Here is a 19,613-nt window from a genome sequence, read left to right as displayed (position 1 = left end):
GACCAGGCAGGTACTCACCACTATCACAGACTTGGCCTGATCGCAGAACTGGAAATCTCCGTAGCGGACAGACTTCCTGCCCTGCAGACAACAGAGTTAGGTGTGTGCTTTACCATGTGTTACCTTATACTTCTGCTCCAGTCACAATCTCCCTGGTGGAATGTAAACAAGGTGACTCTGTCCCCACTAACCCTCCCCTCTCAGGAACACCTGTGGACCTGTTTCAGAACTGACCGAGCCGTCTGATAACATCAAGGACATTGGCTGAGAGCAGCTCTGAGTGAAGTTCACGGACTTACCGCTCACACACACTTACTGATAACCACCTCCCTCAACTCAACGCCTTCCTCGGCCCCCCCTCTTATCAGCCCCCCCCCCCAACAGTCTCCGGGTTTCGAGCGCCACAAAGCCGCGGCGATCACCTGGATGTAGTGTGCCAGGATCCCGCCCCCAGGTGAAGCCCCGCCCCGAGGTGAAGCCCCGCCCCCAGCTGAAGCCCCGCCCCCAGCTGAAGCCCCGCCCCGAGGTGAAGCCCCACCCCCAGCTGAAGCCCCCCCGAGGTGAAGCCCCGCCCCAGGTCAAGCCCCGCCCCCAGGTGAAGCCCCGCCCCCTCCCTGTCCCCCGTACTCACGTCTCGGTCCACGGTGGTGGCAAAGCTGACAGCCTCCCTCTGGCTGCAGCTGACAGCTTTCTGCAGCGTGTAGATCACCTGCTCGTAGGTGTGGACCTCATCGTTGAACAGCATGCAGAAGTAGGTGTCTGCTCTCTCCCTACGTACATGTACACGCACACACACGTATACGTATATATATAAATAAATAAATATATACACACAAACACACACACACACACCAATATCAGCACGCTACACTCTAACCCTGGATTCACACTGAAAGCGCCACAGGCGTCACAGGCGTCACAGGCGTCGTAGGCGTCCGGCTGCCATTCATTGTCTATGAGAGCTGCTACCATTCATTGAGAAAAAAGTTGAAATGTTGAGATTAATGTTGAAGTACAATTTCAAGAATAAGGTCAAAATTTTGCCTTTTTCTCAACATTTCGACTTTATTCATGAAATTTTGACTTTTTTCTCAACATTTCGAATTTTTTCACAAAATTTTGACTTTTTTCTCAACATTTCAAATTTTTTCTCAACGTTTCAAGTTTTTCCTCGAAATTGGACTTCAAAATGTATCTCGAAATTTTCCCTTTTTTCTCAATATTTCGACTTTTTTCTCCATTTCAACTTTATTCATGAAATTTTGACTTTTTTCTCAACGTTTTGACTTTTTTCTCAAAGTGCACAATGAAAATCTCATTGTCTATGAGAGCTGCTACCATAGCGTCAGTCCCCCGCCACCCAGGTCCTGGTCCAGGTCTAGGTCCAGGTCCAGGTCTAGGTCCAGGTCTAGGTCCAGGTCTAGGTCCAGGTTCAGGTCCAGGTCCAGGTCCAGGTCCAGGTCTAGGTCCCCCCCCCAGGACTTACGGGGGTTCTAGTCCCTCGGGGAGCCGGTCCTGCCGGTCCTGCTGGTCCTGCTGGTCCCCCGTCAGCAGGTCCACTGCGTACTTCAGCAGGATGGAGAAGAGGCTGTAACCGCGGGCAACCAGGTCCGGAGACAGCTGGGAGACGGGATCCTGGAGGAGAGAGACCTGGTTACCGCGGAGACACAGTCCTGGTTACCGTGGAGACACAGTCCTGGTTACCGTGGAGACACAGTCCTGGTTACCGTGGAGACACAGTCCTGGTTACCGTGGAGACACAGTCCTGGTTACCGTGGAGACACAGTCCTGGTTACCGTGGAGACACAGTCCTGGTTACCACGGAGACACAGTCCTAGTTACCATGGAGACAGAGTCCTGGTTACCATGGAGACACAGTCCTGGTTACCGTGGAGACACAGGTGGGGGACTGCAGGTGGAGGGACAGGTGGACTGGTGTTTGGATGGACAGAGATGGACAGGTGTGCGGGTGGACAGGTGTGCAGTAGAGATCAGGGGCTCCGGAGTCATGTCAGAAGTGCGGGGGCCAAGAAGTTATTTTCTTCTTCCGGCTCTCGTTGAAGGCGGACGCTTTTTCTACTCCTCTCCCTCCTTATCTTTCCTGCTGCTGCTTTTGTCCTGTCTCGTCTTCAGAGTCTCTCCTTTTCACTCCTCCTAAACTCTACAATCATGGAATTGATTAACTGGTCTCTCAGCACAATTGACCACATTTTTGCAACCAGAAGTCAGGGGGTAAGGGAGCCCTCCTGCCCCGATGGGACATTTTTTGCCGGATACACAATGGATTCCTACAAATACTGGAAACCGTTGTGTCTCAAGATTCTGTCTGTCGAGGACGTTGAAGATGCTTCATAATTGGATTTATGATAGCAGGATTTCTCCTAATTGGAGTGGGGATCTTCCGCGATCGACAATCGCGGAAGGCTGCGGGGGCCGTTCTGGCCCTTTCTGAGCTGCCCGAAGCTGCTGAAGGATTGAGCACGGGGCTCCGCACTCAGACTTTAACGCTGGGGGAGCAGGGCCGCAAGCTGGATGCGATTCTTGAACAGAATCGTAGGCTGCAGGGGTCTTTGAGCTCTTTAACAAGATGGAGAACACCTTGGAGAAGCTGGGCACCCGGCTTGGCGGGGATTGATCACAAATTCGTCTGATCGGAGTTTATTGAGAAACCAGAAGACTGAAAGGCAGACGGAAAATTACTGATCTGCCTGCAAATTGTTGATTTGATTTGCCCTTGATGGAGCGGCTTGGCAGGCCTCTTCGTCACAATCTCCCTGGAGGAATGTAAACATGACGCTCTGCACCCAACTCAACCCTCCCCCTCTCTCACAAACACCTGCGGATCCGCCTCCCAGAACTGCCCGATAACATCAGCTCTGGGCGAAGGTTCTCTGACTTATCGCGTCACAGACTCTCACACACACACTGACACACCCCCCTCTCCCCATATCCAACGCCTTCCTGGCTTCCTGGTGTGTCCAGGTATGAACAGGTGTACAGGTGTGTGTACAGGTACAGGTGTACAGGTACAGGTGTGTGTACAGGTACAGGTGTGTTACCTCTGGGGCCTCCCCTCCATCAGGCAGGTGTGTCTGACAGAAGGGGCTGCTCTTCCACGCCTCAGTGTCTCCACAGTCACAGAAACCTCCGCCCCCAGAGGTCGTCATCTGGAATCAATAACGGTATTGATCAGTACACATTATTGAATAGTCAGGAATCATTAACACGTTATTGATTAGTCTGGAATCATTAACACGTTATTGATTAGTCTGGAATCAATAACACATTATTGATTAGTCTGGAATTACTAACACATTATTGATCAGTCTGGAATCAGTAACACATTATTGATTAGTCTGGAATCAATAACACATTATTGATTAGTCTGGAATCAATAACACATTATTGATTAGTCTGGAATCATTAACACATTATTGATTAGTCTGGAATCAATAACACATTTATTAGTATATATTTATAACAGTATTTTAATGTGTCATCTGGAATCAATAACACGTTATTGATTAGTCTGGAATCATTAACACGTTATTGATTAGTCTGGAATCAATAACTTTATTGATTAGTCTGGAATCATTAACACATTATTGATTAGTCTGGAATCAGTAACACATTATTGATTAGTCTGGAATCAGTAACACGTTATTGATTAGTCTGGAATCAGTAACACGTTATTGATTAGTCTGGAATCAATAACACATTATTGATTAGTCTGGAATCATTAACACATTATTGATTAGTCTGGAATTATTAACACATTATTGATTAGTCTGGAATCAATAACACATTTATTAGTATATATTTATAACAGTATTTTAATGTGTCATCTGGAATCAATAACACGTTATTGATTAGTCTGGAATCATTAACACGTTATTGATTAGTCTGGAATCAATAACTTTATTGATTAGTCTGGAATCATTAACACATTATTGATTAGTCTGGAATCAGTAACACATTATTGATTAGTCTGGAATCATTAACACATTATTGATTAGTCTGGAATTATTAACACGTTATTGATTAGTCTGGAATCATTAACACATTATTGATTAGTCTGGAATCATTAACACATTATTGATTAGTCTGGAATCATTAACACATTATTGATTAGTCTGGAATCAATAACACATTATTGATTAGTCTGGAATCATTAACACATTATTGATCAGTCTGGAATCATTAACACATTATTGATTAGTCTGGAATCATTAACACATTATTGATTAGCCTGGAATCAATAACACGTTATTGATTAGTCTGGAGGGGTGTGTGTGTGTGTGTGTGTGTGTGTGTGTGTGTGTGTGTGTGTGTGTGTGTGTGTTCTGACCCGGTATCGGTGCTCCTTGTGGACACTCCCCAGGAAACAGGTCATGCAGAGAACACAGGTCGGGTCAGCAGCACATTCCCTGGAGAAAAACCATCACCACCACGGTTACCATGGTTACCATGGTTACATGATGTTACCTGAACAACCACTCCATCACCATGGTTACATGATGTTACCTGAACAACCACTCCATCACCATGGTTACATGATGGATTAGGGACTCACCTGCAGGAGTAGGTGGTGTTACCCGTTAAGCCGGGCAGACACTGTGCGATTATCGGCTCGTTTTGAGCCGATTTTTCCAGTTGTGTGACTTGTTTTTGATCGGGCCCGATTTTGACCCAATCGTTGCTCGTGCCTCGTGCAGTGTACGTGGGGTAACGACTAGAGATTAACACCTCACGACGAGAGATTAACACCTCACGACGAGAGATTAACACCTCACGACGAGAGATTAACACCTCACGACGAGAGATTAACACCTCACGACGAGAGATTAACACCTCACGACGAGAGATTAACACCTCACGACGAGAGATTAACACCTCACGACGAGAGATTAACACCTCACGACGAGAGATTAACACCTCACGACGAGAGATTAACACCTCACGACGAGAGATTAACACCTCACGACGAGAGATTAACACCTCACGACGAGAGATTAACACCTCACGACGAGAGATTAACACCTCACGACGAGAGATTAACACCTCACGACGAGAGATTAACACCTCACGACGAGAGATTAACACCTCACGACGAGAGATTAACACCTCACGACGAGAGATTAACACCTCACGACGAGAGATTAACACCTCACGACGAGACATTAACATCTCACGACGAGCTCCTGATCACAAATCGTGAGGTCGCAAGAAAATCAAGCGTGTTTAAAATCCTGGTCTCTCCTCGTGAAGGAATCACAGCTGAAGCAGCTACGACCCGATTTGCCTCATCCTTTCACAGAGATCATGCACAATCTCTGATGTCACGTCAAAAACTATTATTTGTAGTTTAAGTTTTGCAAATTCACATTACAAATCATGTTTTAATAGCAAAAAAAAAGACTGCATTTCCATGTACGGTGCGGGTCGTCGCGTCCCCTACGCCGTAGGCTCTGCGTTGGTGTAACGCGGAACCATAAATCAGCCTTTAGTGTGTGCGCTGTCTGCTGTTCGGAACACTCCCCTTCTCTGTTTCTCATTTTGCTGGGACGTCGGGTTCCTCCGCCGAGACACAACTTTTGCGGTATGCGTTCATTGTTGTGTCTAAAAATGATGCGCAGTGCCGACCCAATCAGAAGATATTTTGGGATTTCTTTAATATACAGTATATATAAAAAAATAAAATTATAAAAAAAATAAAGGATCCCATAACCTTTGATCGGGTGGGCAGGACGCACGTTTGGGTGGACACAGCCCACCCCTGCCCCAAAACCAGCCTGGAGTTCCAGTGACAGAGGTCCGACGGGAGGATTAGAGTGAGATGGGGCAGTCTCATACGATTTGAAATATCGCACAGTGTCTGCCCAGCTTAATTCACCTGCAGGAGTGGGTGGGTTACCTGTAGGTGTCTCACCTGTAACAGTAGGTTACCTGTAGGTTACCTGTAACTCACCTGCAGGAGTAGGTTACCTGTACCGGTTAGGGACTCACCTGCAGGAGTAGGTGGGCTCGCCCACCTTGAACACGTGTCCACACAGCGCTGACGGCCGGTTGTTTTGCTGCAGGTGTGCTAGCCCCGCCCCTGGCTCCGCCCCCAGCAGGAACCACTCCAGAGGAGCCAATAGGAGCAGCTGACAGCCCAGCTCCTCCCGCTGCTCCTCCCGGCTGTCCCGCCCCCCCGTGCCCTGGCAAAGGATTCTGGGGACGTACAGGGCCAGGTGACGGTACACTTCCTGTTTCAGGTCGCTGGCCGCCAGCCATCGCTGGGGAGAGAAGAATCATAATTAATCATTATTAATATTAATAATATATTAATAATTAATAATAATACACTTCCTGTTTCAGGTCGCTGGCCGCCAGCCAGCGCTGGGGAGAGAAGAATCATAATTAATAATATTAATAATAATAATATATTAATAATTAATAATAATACACTTCCTGCTTCAGGTCGCTGGCCGCCAGCCATCGCTGGGGAGAGAAGAATCATCATTAATAATATTAATAAAAATAATATATTAATAATTAATAATAATACACTTCCTGCTTCAGGTCGCTGGCCGCCAGCCATCGCTGGGGAGGGAATAATCATAATTAATAATATTAATAAAAATAATATAATAATAATCATCATCAACATCATCATCATTAATATTAATATAATAATAATAATAATAATAATAATAATAATAATAATAATAATAATAATAATAATAATAATAATAATAACAATAATAATAATAATATCATAATTATAATAATAATAAATAATAATAATAAAATAATAATAAAATAATAATAATGATAATAATAATAATATTTATTATTAATAATAATAATAATAATAATATGGATAATAATAACATTAATAATAATAATCATAATCATAATAATTAATAATAAAATAATAATAATAATGTATAATAATTAATAATATTAATGATAATAATAATATTATTAATAATAACAATAATAATTAATAATAATAAAATAGTAATAATAATTTATAATAATTAATAATATTAATAATCATAATATAATAATAATAACAATAATAATATAATAATAATAGTAATAATAATAATAATTAAAGCTGCAGCAGCAATGAACGGGCCCTAATAACTAGTGATGCACCGATTGTTCAGTAACCGAAATTGTTCGGCCGAAAATCGGTGGAATAAGTGGGAAAAAACCGAACAATTAATAACGTTGTTGTAAAATAAGGAAATAGACTGGCCGCTCCGTAACGGTTGCACCACAAACATAAATCGTTGGCCAACCAAAAAGTAACCACATAAGAATTTTACCAACATTCACCAGGAGGTGGAACCAAAACAACAGAATGCTGGAAATTAAAACATGTTCAGTTTTTTATGTTCAATAAATATTTTCTACCTTGTCATTTTGTAAAAGATGTTTTTCTTTGGAAAGCAAATTTATTTGATTTATGCAATGGTGGAAAAAATTGGCAAAATAAATGAAAAACTGCGAAGAACCATGTTCGGTATTCGGCCAAGTGTTTATTATTATTTTCGGTTTCGGCCACAAATTTTCATTTCGGTGCATCACTACTACTAATAATAATAATAATAATAATAATGAAAATAATAATAATAACTAAAGCTGCAGCAGCGATGAATGGATTAACGGGCCCTCGCGTGTGCAATTTTCACCAAAAAAAGTCAAGAACTCAATACCGAGTCTGATGACTCCACCACGACTCTTTATGTAAAACCATTCAAAAGTTATGGCAGAAAATAGGAACTATCAAATATGGAGTCAGATGAATGGCTTTTTGGCGTCTAGCATCGCCACGGTAACGCAGTAATAATGTATATATCTGTCAATAATAATAATAATAATAATAATACAAAAAATATTAAAAATATAATATTTCCTGATTTATTTATATATTTCTCCTTAAACCTCAAGCCTTCTATTTTATGTTGATATATAATTTCCTGTCCTTAATTTGTAACTGCTTTTTATCCTGAAGTTTTGTACCTTTTCTGTAAATAAATCATAATTAATAATAATAATTAAAAAAAACACTCTGGATTCCAACTGACAGCTGACAGTTAGTGATGGACAGATGTGGTACAACAGTCTGGAGACCAGTATGAAGAAATAATTTAAAAAAAAAATACAAAAATATAAAAAAGATAAACATAATTTAAAAAAATAAATAAATAAATAAATAAAAAAGAAACACCTGAAAAAATAAAATAAACTTTGGTGTCCAACTGACAGCTGACAGTTATTCAGGGCCAGATGTGGTACAACAGTCTGGAGACCAATATAAAAAAAATAAATAAATATAAAATAATTTAAAATAAATAAATAAAACACACCTGAGAAAAAAAAACAACAAAATAAAAACAACTCTGGATTCCAACTGACAGCTGAAGGTTATTCAGGTCCAGATGTGGTAGAACAGTCTGGAGACCAATATGAAGAAATGTGCAATAAACCTGTCTCTTTAAAAGTGCAATAACCACTAAAACCTCACGTATTTTTGGAAATATTTGTACATATCTTGTAAATATCATCCATTTACTTGGTGTTTACTACTTTTTTTTCTCTCTTGTACATACTCTCTTTCTACTTTTTATATTGCTCTTTTTTATTATTTAACTATTTGTGGTCATTTCTATTTTACATTTTTTGTATAAAGTGTGTGTGTGTTTTGGCTGCACGACTGAATTTCTCCTCTGGGAGATCAATAAAGTCTACTATTCTATTCTAAATAATAAAAAAAATATTTAAAAAATACAAATAATTAAAAAAACTAAAAAATAAAAAAACTAAAGAAACACCTGAAAAAAAAAACAAAAAAACAACAACTCTGGAGTCCAACTGACAGCTGACAGTTAGTCAGGGCCAGATTTGGTACAACAGTCTGGAGATCCATATAAAGAAATAATAAAAAAAATATTTAAAAAAAAATAGAAATAATTAAACTAATTAAATTAAATAAATAAAAAATAAAAATAAAGAAACACCCGAAAAAAACAACAACAAAAAAGCAACTGACAGCTGACAGTAAATTATATATCAAAATAAAATAGAAGGCTTGAGGTTTAAGGAGGAAAGAAAAATATAAATAAATACAAATAATTAAAAATAAATAAATAGAAAAATAAAAATACAGAAACACCCGAAAAAAAAACAAAACAAAATAAACTCTGGAGTCCAACTGACAGCTGACAGTTATTCAGGTCTGAGTCGGCCCGGGTCTAAAAGCCTGGTTTATGGTTCTGCGTTAAATCGACGCGTAGGGCTACGCGGCGACGCGCACCGTACGGTACGCGTGGCCGCGTACTCTACGCCGTAGGCTCTGCGTTGGTGTAACGCGGAACCATAAATCAGCCTTGAGCCCGGCTTGTTTTCGGCTCAGACCGCAGCCCGGCAGGGCGGCCGTCAGGGCGGCTGGCAGCCCCGGCCGAGGCCGCCCCGGAGCCCCCGCAGCCCCGGCAGCAGCCCCGGGGAGACGCGGCCGCCGCCGCCGCTTACCTGAGCCGTGTCGCGGGCGGAGAAGCTCAGGAACTCCCCGCTCGGAGAGGACGGATCCTGCTCGCTCTCGGCCGCCGCCATCTTTGCTCCTCTGCGGGGGAGAGGAACCGGAAATGACGACAGGGGGGGCGGGGCGAGCGGACAACGGGGAGGGGCTTATTACACGAAAACCCTCCAATTAATGATTATCAGAAATAAATCATACATAAATACTATCCTGCTTACGACGGAGTATTAGGGCCAAACTAAGACAAAAAAAAAAAAAAGAGAAATTACGAGAATAAAGTCATAAAATTACGAGAATAAAGTCGTAATATTACGAGAATAAAGTCATAAAATTACGAGAATAAAGTCAAAACCTAATGTTGCGAGAATAAAGTCGTAATATTACGAGAATAAAGTCATAAAATTACGAGAATAAAGTCGTAATATTATGAGAATAAAGTCGGAAAATTACGAGAATAAAGTCGTAATATTACGAGAATAAAGTCAAAACCTAATATTACGAGAATAAAGTTATAAAATTACGAGAATAAAGTCAAAACCTAATATTATGAGAATAAAGTCGTAATATCACGAGAATAAAGTCGTAATATTATGAGAATAAAGTCGTAATATTACGAGAATAAAGTCCTAATATTACGAGAATAAAGTAATAAAATTACGAGAATAAAGTCATAAAATTACGAGAATAAAGTCAAAACCTAATGTTGCGAGAATAAAGTCGTAATATTACGAGAATAAAGTAATAAAATTACGAGAATAAAGTCGGAAAATTACGAGAATAAAGTCGTAATATTTTGAGAATAAAGTCGTAATATTATGAGAATAAAGTCGGAAAATTACGAGAATAAAGTCGTAATATCACGAGAATAAAGTCGTAATATTATGAGAATAAAGTCGTAATATTACGAGAATAAAGTAATAAAATTACGAGAATAAAGTCGTAATATTATGAGAATAAAGTCGTAATATTACGAGAATAAAGCCATATTGTTGCGAGAATAAAGTTGTAATATTATGAGAATAAAGTCGTAATATTACGAGAATAAAGTCGTAATATTACGAGAATAAAGTCGTAATATTACGAGAATAAAGCCATATTGGTGCGAGAATAAAGTTGTAATATTATGAGAATAAAGTCGTAATATTATGAGAATAAAGTCAAAACCTAATATTACGAGAATAAAGTTATAAAATTACGAGAATAAAGTCAAAACCTAATATTATGAGAATAAAGTCGTAATATCACGAGAATAAAGTCGTAATATTATGAGAATAAAGTCGTAATATTATGAGAATAAAGTCGTAATATTACGAGAATAAAGTCGTAATATTATGAGAATAAAGCCATATTGTTGCGAGAATAAAGTTGTAATATTATGAGAATAAAGTCGTAATATTACGAGAATAAAGCCATATTGTTGCGAGAATAAAGTTGTAATATTATGAGAATAAAGTCGTAATATTACGAGAATAAAGTCGTAATATTACGACTTTATTCTCGTAATTTTATGACTTTATTCTCATAATTTCCTTTTTTTTTGTCTTAGTTTGGCCCTGATACTCCGTCGTACCTGCTAGCCATTAGATGCAGAAATTTAAAAAGGACATTAATACAAACTGTTCCTTCTGTAATTTAAATCCAGAAACAGTTTTTTATTCTGGCTTTGCTCTCATTCCTAAAAACTATGGGCAGATATTAGCAAATGTATTATTGACTCTTTTGCTATAGATTTTAATTTACATTGGGAAAATGTTGTTTCCTTTGTTTCCCTAAGAAAGAAGGAAAATGTTACTTTTTCATAAATCTGTTTTTATTTCTTGCCAAATTTCATATTCACAAGAGTAAATTTTTAAAGAAAACCCTTTGCTTTTTTGTTTTCCAGAAAGAAATGGAACTTTACTTGAAATTAATCCTAAAATCAACAAATGAAAAGGCTATTAAAACCTTAGACTTGAGTTATATGTTTAATCTTCTTGAATAACAAACATCACCGCTGGCACATGTTCTATATTTTATTTGTATACTGTTCTTGTATACTGCTTTGTGTTAATTCTTTTAAATAAAGTTAAAAAAAAAATGATTATCAGAAATACAGTTAATCAATACATTTACATTTCCTTTTTACAATTATTATATCAATTAGTATATTAATTATATTTTTTGTGATCAACTTTTTTATAACTTTATTTTTTTTTTATTTATTTATTATTTATTTATTTTTATTTTTTAAGACAAACAACCACATATTTCCTCGGTTCCCACATACAGAGAAGATAATAGCAATAAAACAGAATATGTAAGCAAGGAAAAAAAGATAAAATAAAATAAATACATAAATAAAATAATAATAACAACAACAATAATGGTGATACAATAAATAAATAGATGAATAACACATGGGCGGTTAGCGGTTATACATTAGTCCAAACCTCAGTTAAAGGAGCTTGAGGCTCCTTTTAAGAAATGAGACTCTCTAGCGCCACCCTTCACCATGACGGCCGTCGGGGGTACTGCAGCCAACAGTGAAGCCGGCACGGGAGAACGGGGAGAACGCACATGCAGCGTCATGTGACGTCACATCCGCAGGACAGCGCGGGAAATTCGGGCCCCGGTGTTGTTGGTGTTATTTTCGATCAGGATTTGTCGTTTAAACCATATGTCAATCAGGTTTGTAAAATAGCATTTTTCCATCTCCGTAATATTGCAAAGATTAGGAAAATCCTCTCACAGAGTGATGCAGAAAAACTAGTTCATGCGTTTGTATCTTCTAGACTAGATTACTGTAATGTGTTGTTAGCAGGATGTCCAAGTAATTTGCTGAATAGGCTCCAGCTGATCCAAAATGCAGCAGCACGAGTACTGACAGGAATTAGCAGGAGAGACCACGTCTCTCCAGTGTTAGCGTCGCTCCATTGGTTACCCGTAAAATTCAGAATTCAATTTAAAATTTTATTACTTGCATATAAAGCCCAAACGGCTTAGCTCCGCATTATTTGCAAAACCTGATAGTGCCTTATGTTCCTGGCAGAGCTCTCCGCTCTCAGAGTGCAGGTTTACTCGTAGTTCCTAGAGTATCTAAATGTAGATTTGGAGGGCGGGCGTTCTGCTATCAGGCACCATTACTATGGAACCAACTTCCAATCTGGGTTAAGGAGGCTGACACCACCTCCACCTTTAAAACTAAACTTAAAACATTTCTGTTTAGTAAAGCCTATAGTTAGTGTTTAGTAAACCTCTAGCTGGTGTTGGTAAATCTCTAGGTAGTGTAAACTTTAGTGTGTCAGAGTCGCTCCTGTAGTTTCTTGTGCTGGCCCCCCCTTCTCCTCCCTTTTCTCTCTTTTGTCCATGTTGCAGCATCCTTTGCCGGGGACTTGCTGATTGGGCCGGAGCTTCGGGAGCTGTGTGCTGGCCTGCGGTCCCCACCCCCGGTCATCCCGTTGCTGCTTCCACCTGCCTGCTGTGCTGTTGCCGTCCCTGACCCACCAGTCTGGCCCTCGGCAGGAGGGTCCCCCCTTATGAGCCTGGTCCTGCTCAAGGTTTCTTCCCTCCTAAAGGGGAGTTTTTCCTTGCCACTGTTTGGCTTAAGGTTTTTCTCCCACTAGGGGAGTTTTTACCTGCCATTGTTTATGTAATAACTGCTCGGGGGTCATGTTCTGGGTATGGGTCTCTGGAAAGCGTCTAGAGACAACTCTGTTGTATTAGACGCTATATAAATAAAATTGAATTGAATTGAATTGCAGCACATTTTGCAGCAACAGCCTGTTCAAGGCAACAGAGAGATACACTAGAGCAGTGGTCGGCAACTGGCGGCCCGCGGGCCAAAATTGGCCCGTCTCCAATAATATCTGGCCCGCCAGATGACATTGAAAATCTGATAAATAATAATAATTTTTTTTTTTATTATTATTTACTATCACAAAAACGACAATTTCATAGAGAATTCAAAGCCTTTATTTAGAAAAGATAAAATAAAAGTAGAATCTTCATGATTCCGGACGCACACAATTCTGTATAGTTCCCTGTCACCTGTAGCATAGGGGGGCCTTAATTAGAGGTGCACACAAATATTCAGGAGTAACGTAGGCACAGACTCCCGGCAAAACTCCTGAAGCTGTTGAAATGGTAAGACGTATTTGTTGTGGTTTCAACTGTGAAAAATACAACTGATAACTTACCTTGAGTTTTGCTGTTGGTCTTTTAAATGGTAAAACGTCCATTATGTCTAAAAATACGTCGGAAAATCCGCCTCATTTGCATATCCTCTCACTGGCTTCAGGAGACAGAGCTGCTGCTCCGTGTGCACGTACCGTCCCCTGTGCTACTGTTCATATCATGGTTTTTCATGTGTTTAATGTTGTTCTGTGTATTTTAAAGAAGGACTGCATTTGTTAGTAGCTTGGCAGAAAATAATATTATTATCACCAAGTTACTTAAGCGGTTTCATAACGCAGCCACAGAGTAAAGCAGTAATAACACACTAATAACAGTAGCAAATTCAAGTTACTTTATTTAAACTAATGACTTTCTTAAACTACTTTTTTGTACAAGTTATAATAGTATAATAATACTAGTAGCCTATAGATAAGGGGAAAAAAGTTTTATTTAGTAGAAAAAAAAACATGTTTGGCCTGATTGATGTTCTGGCCCAACGTTCAGTTACTCCAAAAACATTAGCCCGAGGCAAAACTTACTCGCCGACCCCTGGTCTAGAGGAAACATTCTTTTTGGTTTGGAACGCTTCATCTGACATTATTACTAGAAAACTTAAAATGTATACGGATTTTTTTTCATAAATCCTGCCTCAATCCTGCCTCATGCTCCTTTAATAGTTAAAGGAGCTTGAGGCTCCTTTTAAGAAATGAGACTCTCTAGCGCCAAATGTAAAAGATTTCACATCTTTGACCCGTTTGTGATCAACATTTTTTATTTTCAAAAACAGACAATACAGACAATAAACAACATTAGGACCAGGACCTGGTCCTGGACCTGGTCCTGGTCCCTGGGGGCCTGGGTCTCAATGGAGGGTTAGGGTTAGGGTTAGAGGAGGAGTTCAGTTATCCAGGAGGAACTAGGAATAGAGTCCCGGCACCTCCAATCAGAGGAGACAGTAGGATGGTCCAGCGTGGTGAGGATCCTCTCCAGGGAGGTGTTTCTTAAGCTTGAGTTCTGGTTCTGCATCAAAACGACGCCGTGCCTACGGCGTGTGGTTTGCGTTGACACAGACCACACGCCGTCACTGACGTCACCTCCCGAAAACTGTAACTCCGCGTGGAGGCGACGCAGACCACACGCAGACGAGAGGCTGTGATTGGTTCACTTGGAAGCAACGCATTTCCAGTTTCCGGTTTGAAGCAGTCGTGAACTTTCAGCCTCTTTTCTTCGTGTGTGTGTGATTTATTTTATTTAGTTTTTTTGCACAATAGTTGTCCTTATCTCTTTAATTCACTGCGACCAGAAAAAGTCGGATAAACCATTCAGGAAAAGATCACTAAGTAGCGGTCGCGACTCGCGGGGAGTTCTGCACCGCGGAGAAACTAAGGACCAGGAACCTGAATATGGGTCTGTTTGGAGGAACTAAACACCAGGAACCTGAATATGGGTCTGTTTGGAGAAACTAAGGACCAGGAACCTGAATATGGGTCTGTTTGGAGGAACTAAACACCAGGAACCTGAATATGGGTCTGTTTGGAGAAACTAAGGACCAGGAACCTGAATATGGGTCTGTTTGGAGGAACTAAACACCAGGAACCTGAATATGGGTCTGTTTGGAGAAACTAAGGACCAGGAACCTGAATATGGGTCTGTTTGGAGGAACTAAACACCAGGAACCTGAATATGGGTCTGTTTGGAGGAACTAAACACCAGGAACCTGAATATGGGTCTGTTTGGAGGAACTAAACACCAGGAACCTGAATATGGGTCTGTTTGGAGGAACTAAGGACCAGGAACCTGAATATGGGTCTGTTTGGAGAAACTAAGGACCAGGAACCTGAATATGGGTCTGTTTGGAGGAACTAAACACCAGGAACCTGAATATGGGTCTGTTTGGAGGAACTAAGGACCAGGAACCTGAATATGGGTCTGTTTGGAGGAACTAAACACCAGGAACCTGAATATGGGTCTGTTTGGAGAAACTAAGGACCAGGAACCTGAATATGGGTCTGTTTGGAGGAACTAAACACCAGGAACCTGAATATGGGTCTGTTTGGAGAAACTAAGGACCAGGAACCTGAATATGGGTCTGTTTGGAGGAACTAAACACCAGGAACCTGAATATGGGTCTGTTTGGAGAAACTAAGGACCAGGAACCTGAATATGGGTCTGTTTGGAGGAACTAAACACCAGGAACCTGAATATGGGTCTGTTTGGAGGAACTAAACACCAGGAACCTGAATATGGGTCTGTTTGGAGGAACTAAACACCAGGAACCTGAATATGGGTCTGTTTGGAGGAACTAAGGACCAGGAACCTGAATATGGGTCTGTTTGGAGAAACTAAGGACCAGGAACCTGAATATGGGTCTGTTTGGAGGAACTAAACACCAGGAACCTGAATATGGGTCTGTTTGGAGGAACTAAGGACCAGGAACCTGAATATGGGTCTGTTTGGAGGAACTAAACACCAGGAACCTGAATATGGGTCTGTTTGGAGGAACTAAGGACCAGGAACCTGAATATGGGTCTGTTTGGAGGAACTAAGGACCAGGAACCTGAATATGGGTCTGTTTGGAGGAACTAAACACCAGGAACCTGAATATGGGTCTGTTTGGAGGAACTAAGGACCAGGAACCTGAATATGGGTCTGTTTGGAGGAACTAAGGTCCAGGAACCTGAATATGGGTCTGTTTGGAGGAACTAAACACCAGGAACCTGAATATGGGTCTGTTTGGAGGAACTAAACACCAGGAACCTGAATATGGGTCTGTTTGGAGGAACTAAACACCAGGAACCTGAATATGGGTCTGTTTGGAGAAACTAAGGACCAGGAACCTGAATATGGGTCTGTTTGGAGGAACTAAACACCAGGAACCTGAATATGGGTCTGTTTGGAGAAACTAAGGACCAGGAACCTGAATATGGGTCTGTTTGGAGGAACTAAACACCAGGAACCTGAATATGGGTCTGTTTGGAGGAACTAAGGACCAGGAACCTGAATATGGGTCTGTTTGGAGGAACTAAACACCAGGAACCTGAATATGGGTCTGTTTGGAGGAACTAAGGACCAGGAACCTGAATATGGGTCTGTTTGGAGGAACTAAGGACCAGGAACCTGAATATGGGTCTGTTTGGAGGAACTAAACACCAGGAACCTGAATATGGGTCTGTTTGGAGGAACTAAACACCAGGAACCTGAATATGGGTCTGTTTGGAGGAACTAAGGACCAGGAACCTGAATATGGGTCTGTTTGGAGGAACTAAGGACCAGGAACCTGAATATGGGTCTGTTTGGAGGAACTAAACACCAGGAACCTGAATATGGGTCTGTTTGGAGGAACTAAACACCAGGAACCTGAATATGGGTCTGTTTGGAGGAACTAAACACCAGGAACCTGAATATGGGTCTGTTTGGAGGAACTAAGGACCAGGAACCTGAATATGGGTCTGTTTGGAGGAACTAAGGACCAGGAACCTGAATATGGGTCTGTTTGGAGGAACTAAACACCAGGAACCTGAATATGGGTCTGTTTGGAGGAACTAAGGACCAGGAACCTGAATATGGGTCTGTTTGGAGGAACTAAACACCAGGAACCTGAATATGGGTCTGTTTGGAGGAACTAAACACCAGGAACCTGAATATGGGTCTGTTTGGAGGAACTAAGGACCAGGAACCTGAATATGGGTCTGTTTGGAGGAACTAAGGACCAGGAACCTGAATATGGGTCTGTTTGGAGGAACTAAACACCAGGAACCTGAATATGGGTCTGTTTGGAGGAACTAAACACCAGGAACCTGAATATGGGTCTGTTTGGAGGAACTAAGGACCAGGAACCTGAATATGGGTCTGTTTGGAGGAACTAAACACCAGGAACCTGAATATGGGTCTGTTTGGAGGAACTAAACACCAGGAACCTGAATATGGGTCTGTTTGGAGGAACTAAGGACCAGGAACCTGAATATGGGTCTGTTTGGAGGAACTAAGGACCAGGAACCTGAATATGGGTCTGTTTGGAGGAACTAAACACCAGGAACCTGAATATGGGTCTGTTTGGAGGAACTAAACACCAGGAACCTGAATATGGGTCTGTTTGGAGGAACTAAACACCAGGAACCTGAATATGGGTCTGTTTGGAGGAACTAAACACCAGGAACCTGAATATGGGTCTGTTTGGAGGAACTAAACACCAGGAACCTGAATATGGGTCTGTTTGGAGGAACTAAGGACCAGGAACCTGAATATGGGTCTGTTTGGAGGAACTAAGGACCAGGAACCTGAATATGGGTCTGTTTGGAGGAACTAAACACCAGGAACCTGAATATGGGTCTGTTTGGAGGAACTAAGGACCAGGAACCTGAATATGGGTCTGTTTGGAGGAACTAAGGACCAGGAACCTGAATATGGGTCTGTTTGGAGGAACTAAACACCAGGAACCTGAATATGGGTCTGTTTGGAGGAACTAAGGACCAGGAACCTGAATATGGGTCTGTTTGGAGGAACTAAGGTCCAGGAACCTGAATATGGGTCTGTTTGGAGGAACTAAACACCAGGAACCTGAATATGGGTCTGTTTGGAGGAACTAAACACCAGGAACCTGAATATGGGTCTGTTTGGAGGAACTAAACACCAGGAACCTGAATATGGGTCTGTTTGGAGGAACTAAGGACCAGGAACCTGAATATGGGTCTGTTTGGAGGAACTAAGGACCAGGAACCTGAATATGGGTCTGTTTGGAGGAACTAAGGTCCAGGAACCTGAATATGGGTCTGTTTGGAGGAACTAAACACCAGGAACCTGAATATGGGTCTGTTTGGAGGAACTAAGGACCAGGAACCTGAATATGGGTCTGTTTGGAGGAACTAAACACCAGGAACCTGAATATGGGTCTGTTTGGAGGAACTAAACACCAGGAACCTGAATATGGGTCTGTTTGGAGGAACTAAACACCAGGAACCTGAATATGGGTCTGTTTGGAGGAACTAAGGTCCAGGAACCTGAATATGGGTCTGTTTGGAGGAACTAAACACCAGGAACCTGAATATGGGTCTGTTTGGAGGAACTAAGGACCAGGAACCTGAATATGGGTCTGTTTGGAGGAACTAAACACCAGGAACCTGAATATGGGTCTGTTTGGAGGAACTAAACACCAGGAACCTGAATATGGGTCTGTTTGGAGGAACTAAACACCAGGAACCTGAATATGGGTCTGTTTGGAGGAACTAAACACCAGGAACCTGAATATGGGTCTGTTTGGAGGAACTAAACACCAGGAACCTGAATATGGGTCTGTTTGGAGGAACTAAGGACCAGGAACCTGAATATGGGTCTGTTTGGAGGAACTAAACACCAGGAACCTGAATATGGGTCTGTTTGGAGGAACTAAGGACCAGGAACCTGAATATGGGTCTGTTTGGAGGAACTAAACACCAGGAACCTGAATATGGGTCTGTTTGGAGGAACTAAACACCAGGAACCTGAATATGGGTCTGTTTGGAGGAACTAAGGACCAGGAACCTGAATATGGGTCTGTTTGGAGGAACTAAACACCAGGAACCTGAATATGGGTCTGTTTGGAGGAACTAAACACCAGGAACCTGAATATGGGTCTGTTTGGAGGAACTAAGGACCAGGAACCTGAATATGGGTCTGTTTGGAGGAACTAAGGACCAGGAACCTGAATATGGGTCTGTTTGGAGGAACTAAGGACCAGGAACCTGAATATGGGTCTGTTTGGAGGAACTAAGGACCAGGAACCTGAATATGGGTCTGTTTGGAGGAACTAAACACCAGGAACCTGAATATGGGTCTGTTTGGAGGAACTAAGGACCAGGAACCTGAATATGGGTCTGTTTGGAGGAACTAAACACCAGGAACCTGAATATGGGTCTGTTTGGAGGAACTAAACACCAGGAACCTGAATATGGGT

The 19,613-nt window shown here is 41.4% G+C and overlaps 1 protein-coding gene and 1 long non-coding RNA gene across 5 annotated transcripts in view; both read right to left on the bottom strand.

Annotated features, from left to right (window-relative positions):
- Positions 1–9,621, bottom strand: part of ubr2 (ubiquitin protein ligase E3 component n-recognin 2) — a 55,867-nt gene extending 46,246 nt beyond the window's left edge. For all 4 annotated transcript variants that reach the window (XM_061745993.1, XM_061745995.1, XM_061745994.1 and 1 more), the window contains exons 1-7: positions 9,526–9,621; positions 6,007–6,278; positions 4,349–4,427; positions 3,060–3,167; positions 1,487–1,635; positions 632–770; positions 19–81 (exon numbers count right to left, since the gene is read on the bottom strand). In XM_061745993.1, the coding sequence (XP_061601977.1) occupies positions 19–81; positions 632–770; positions 1,487–1,635; positions 3,060–3,167; positions 4,349–4,427; positions 6,007–6,278; positions 9,526–9,606 (891 nt within the window). In that variant the 5' untranslated portion in view covers positions 9,607–9,621. The remainder of the gene's footprint in view (positions 1–18; positions 82–631; positions 771–1,486; positions 1,636–3,059; positions 3,168–4,348; positions 4,428–6,006; positions 6,279–9,525) is intronic.
- A 5,519-nt stretch (positions 9,622–15,140) lies between these two features.
- LOC133463889 (uncharacterized) lies at positions 15,141–18,861 on the bottom strand. The gene is made up of 3 exons (XR_009784383.1): positions 18,002–18,861; positions 15,482–17,561; positions 15,141–15,361 (listed from the first exon to the last, which is right to left on the bottom strand). It is a non-coding gene; the product is annotated as an uncharacterized LOC133463889 (long non-coding RNA).
- Between the last annotated feature and the right edge of the window lie 752 nt (positions 18,862–19,613).

Source organism: Cololabis saira, chromosome 17 (genome assembly GCF_033807715.1).
Source record: "Cololabis saira isolate AMF1-May2022 chromosome 17, fColSai1.1, whole genome shotgun sequence".
NCBI classification, from domain to species: domain Eukaryota; kingdom Metazoa; phylum Chordata; class Actinopteri; order Beloniformes; family Belonidae; genus Cololabis; species Cololabis saira.
Note: the sequence above shows the minus strand (reverse complement) of the source record. Positions and strands in the feature narration are given on the sequence as shown.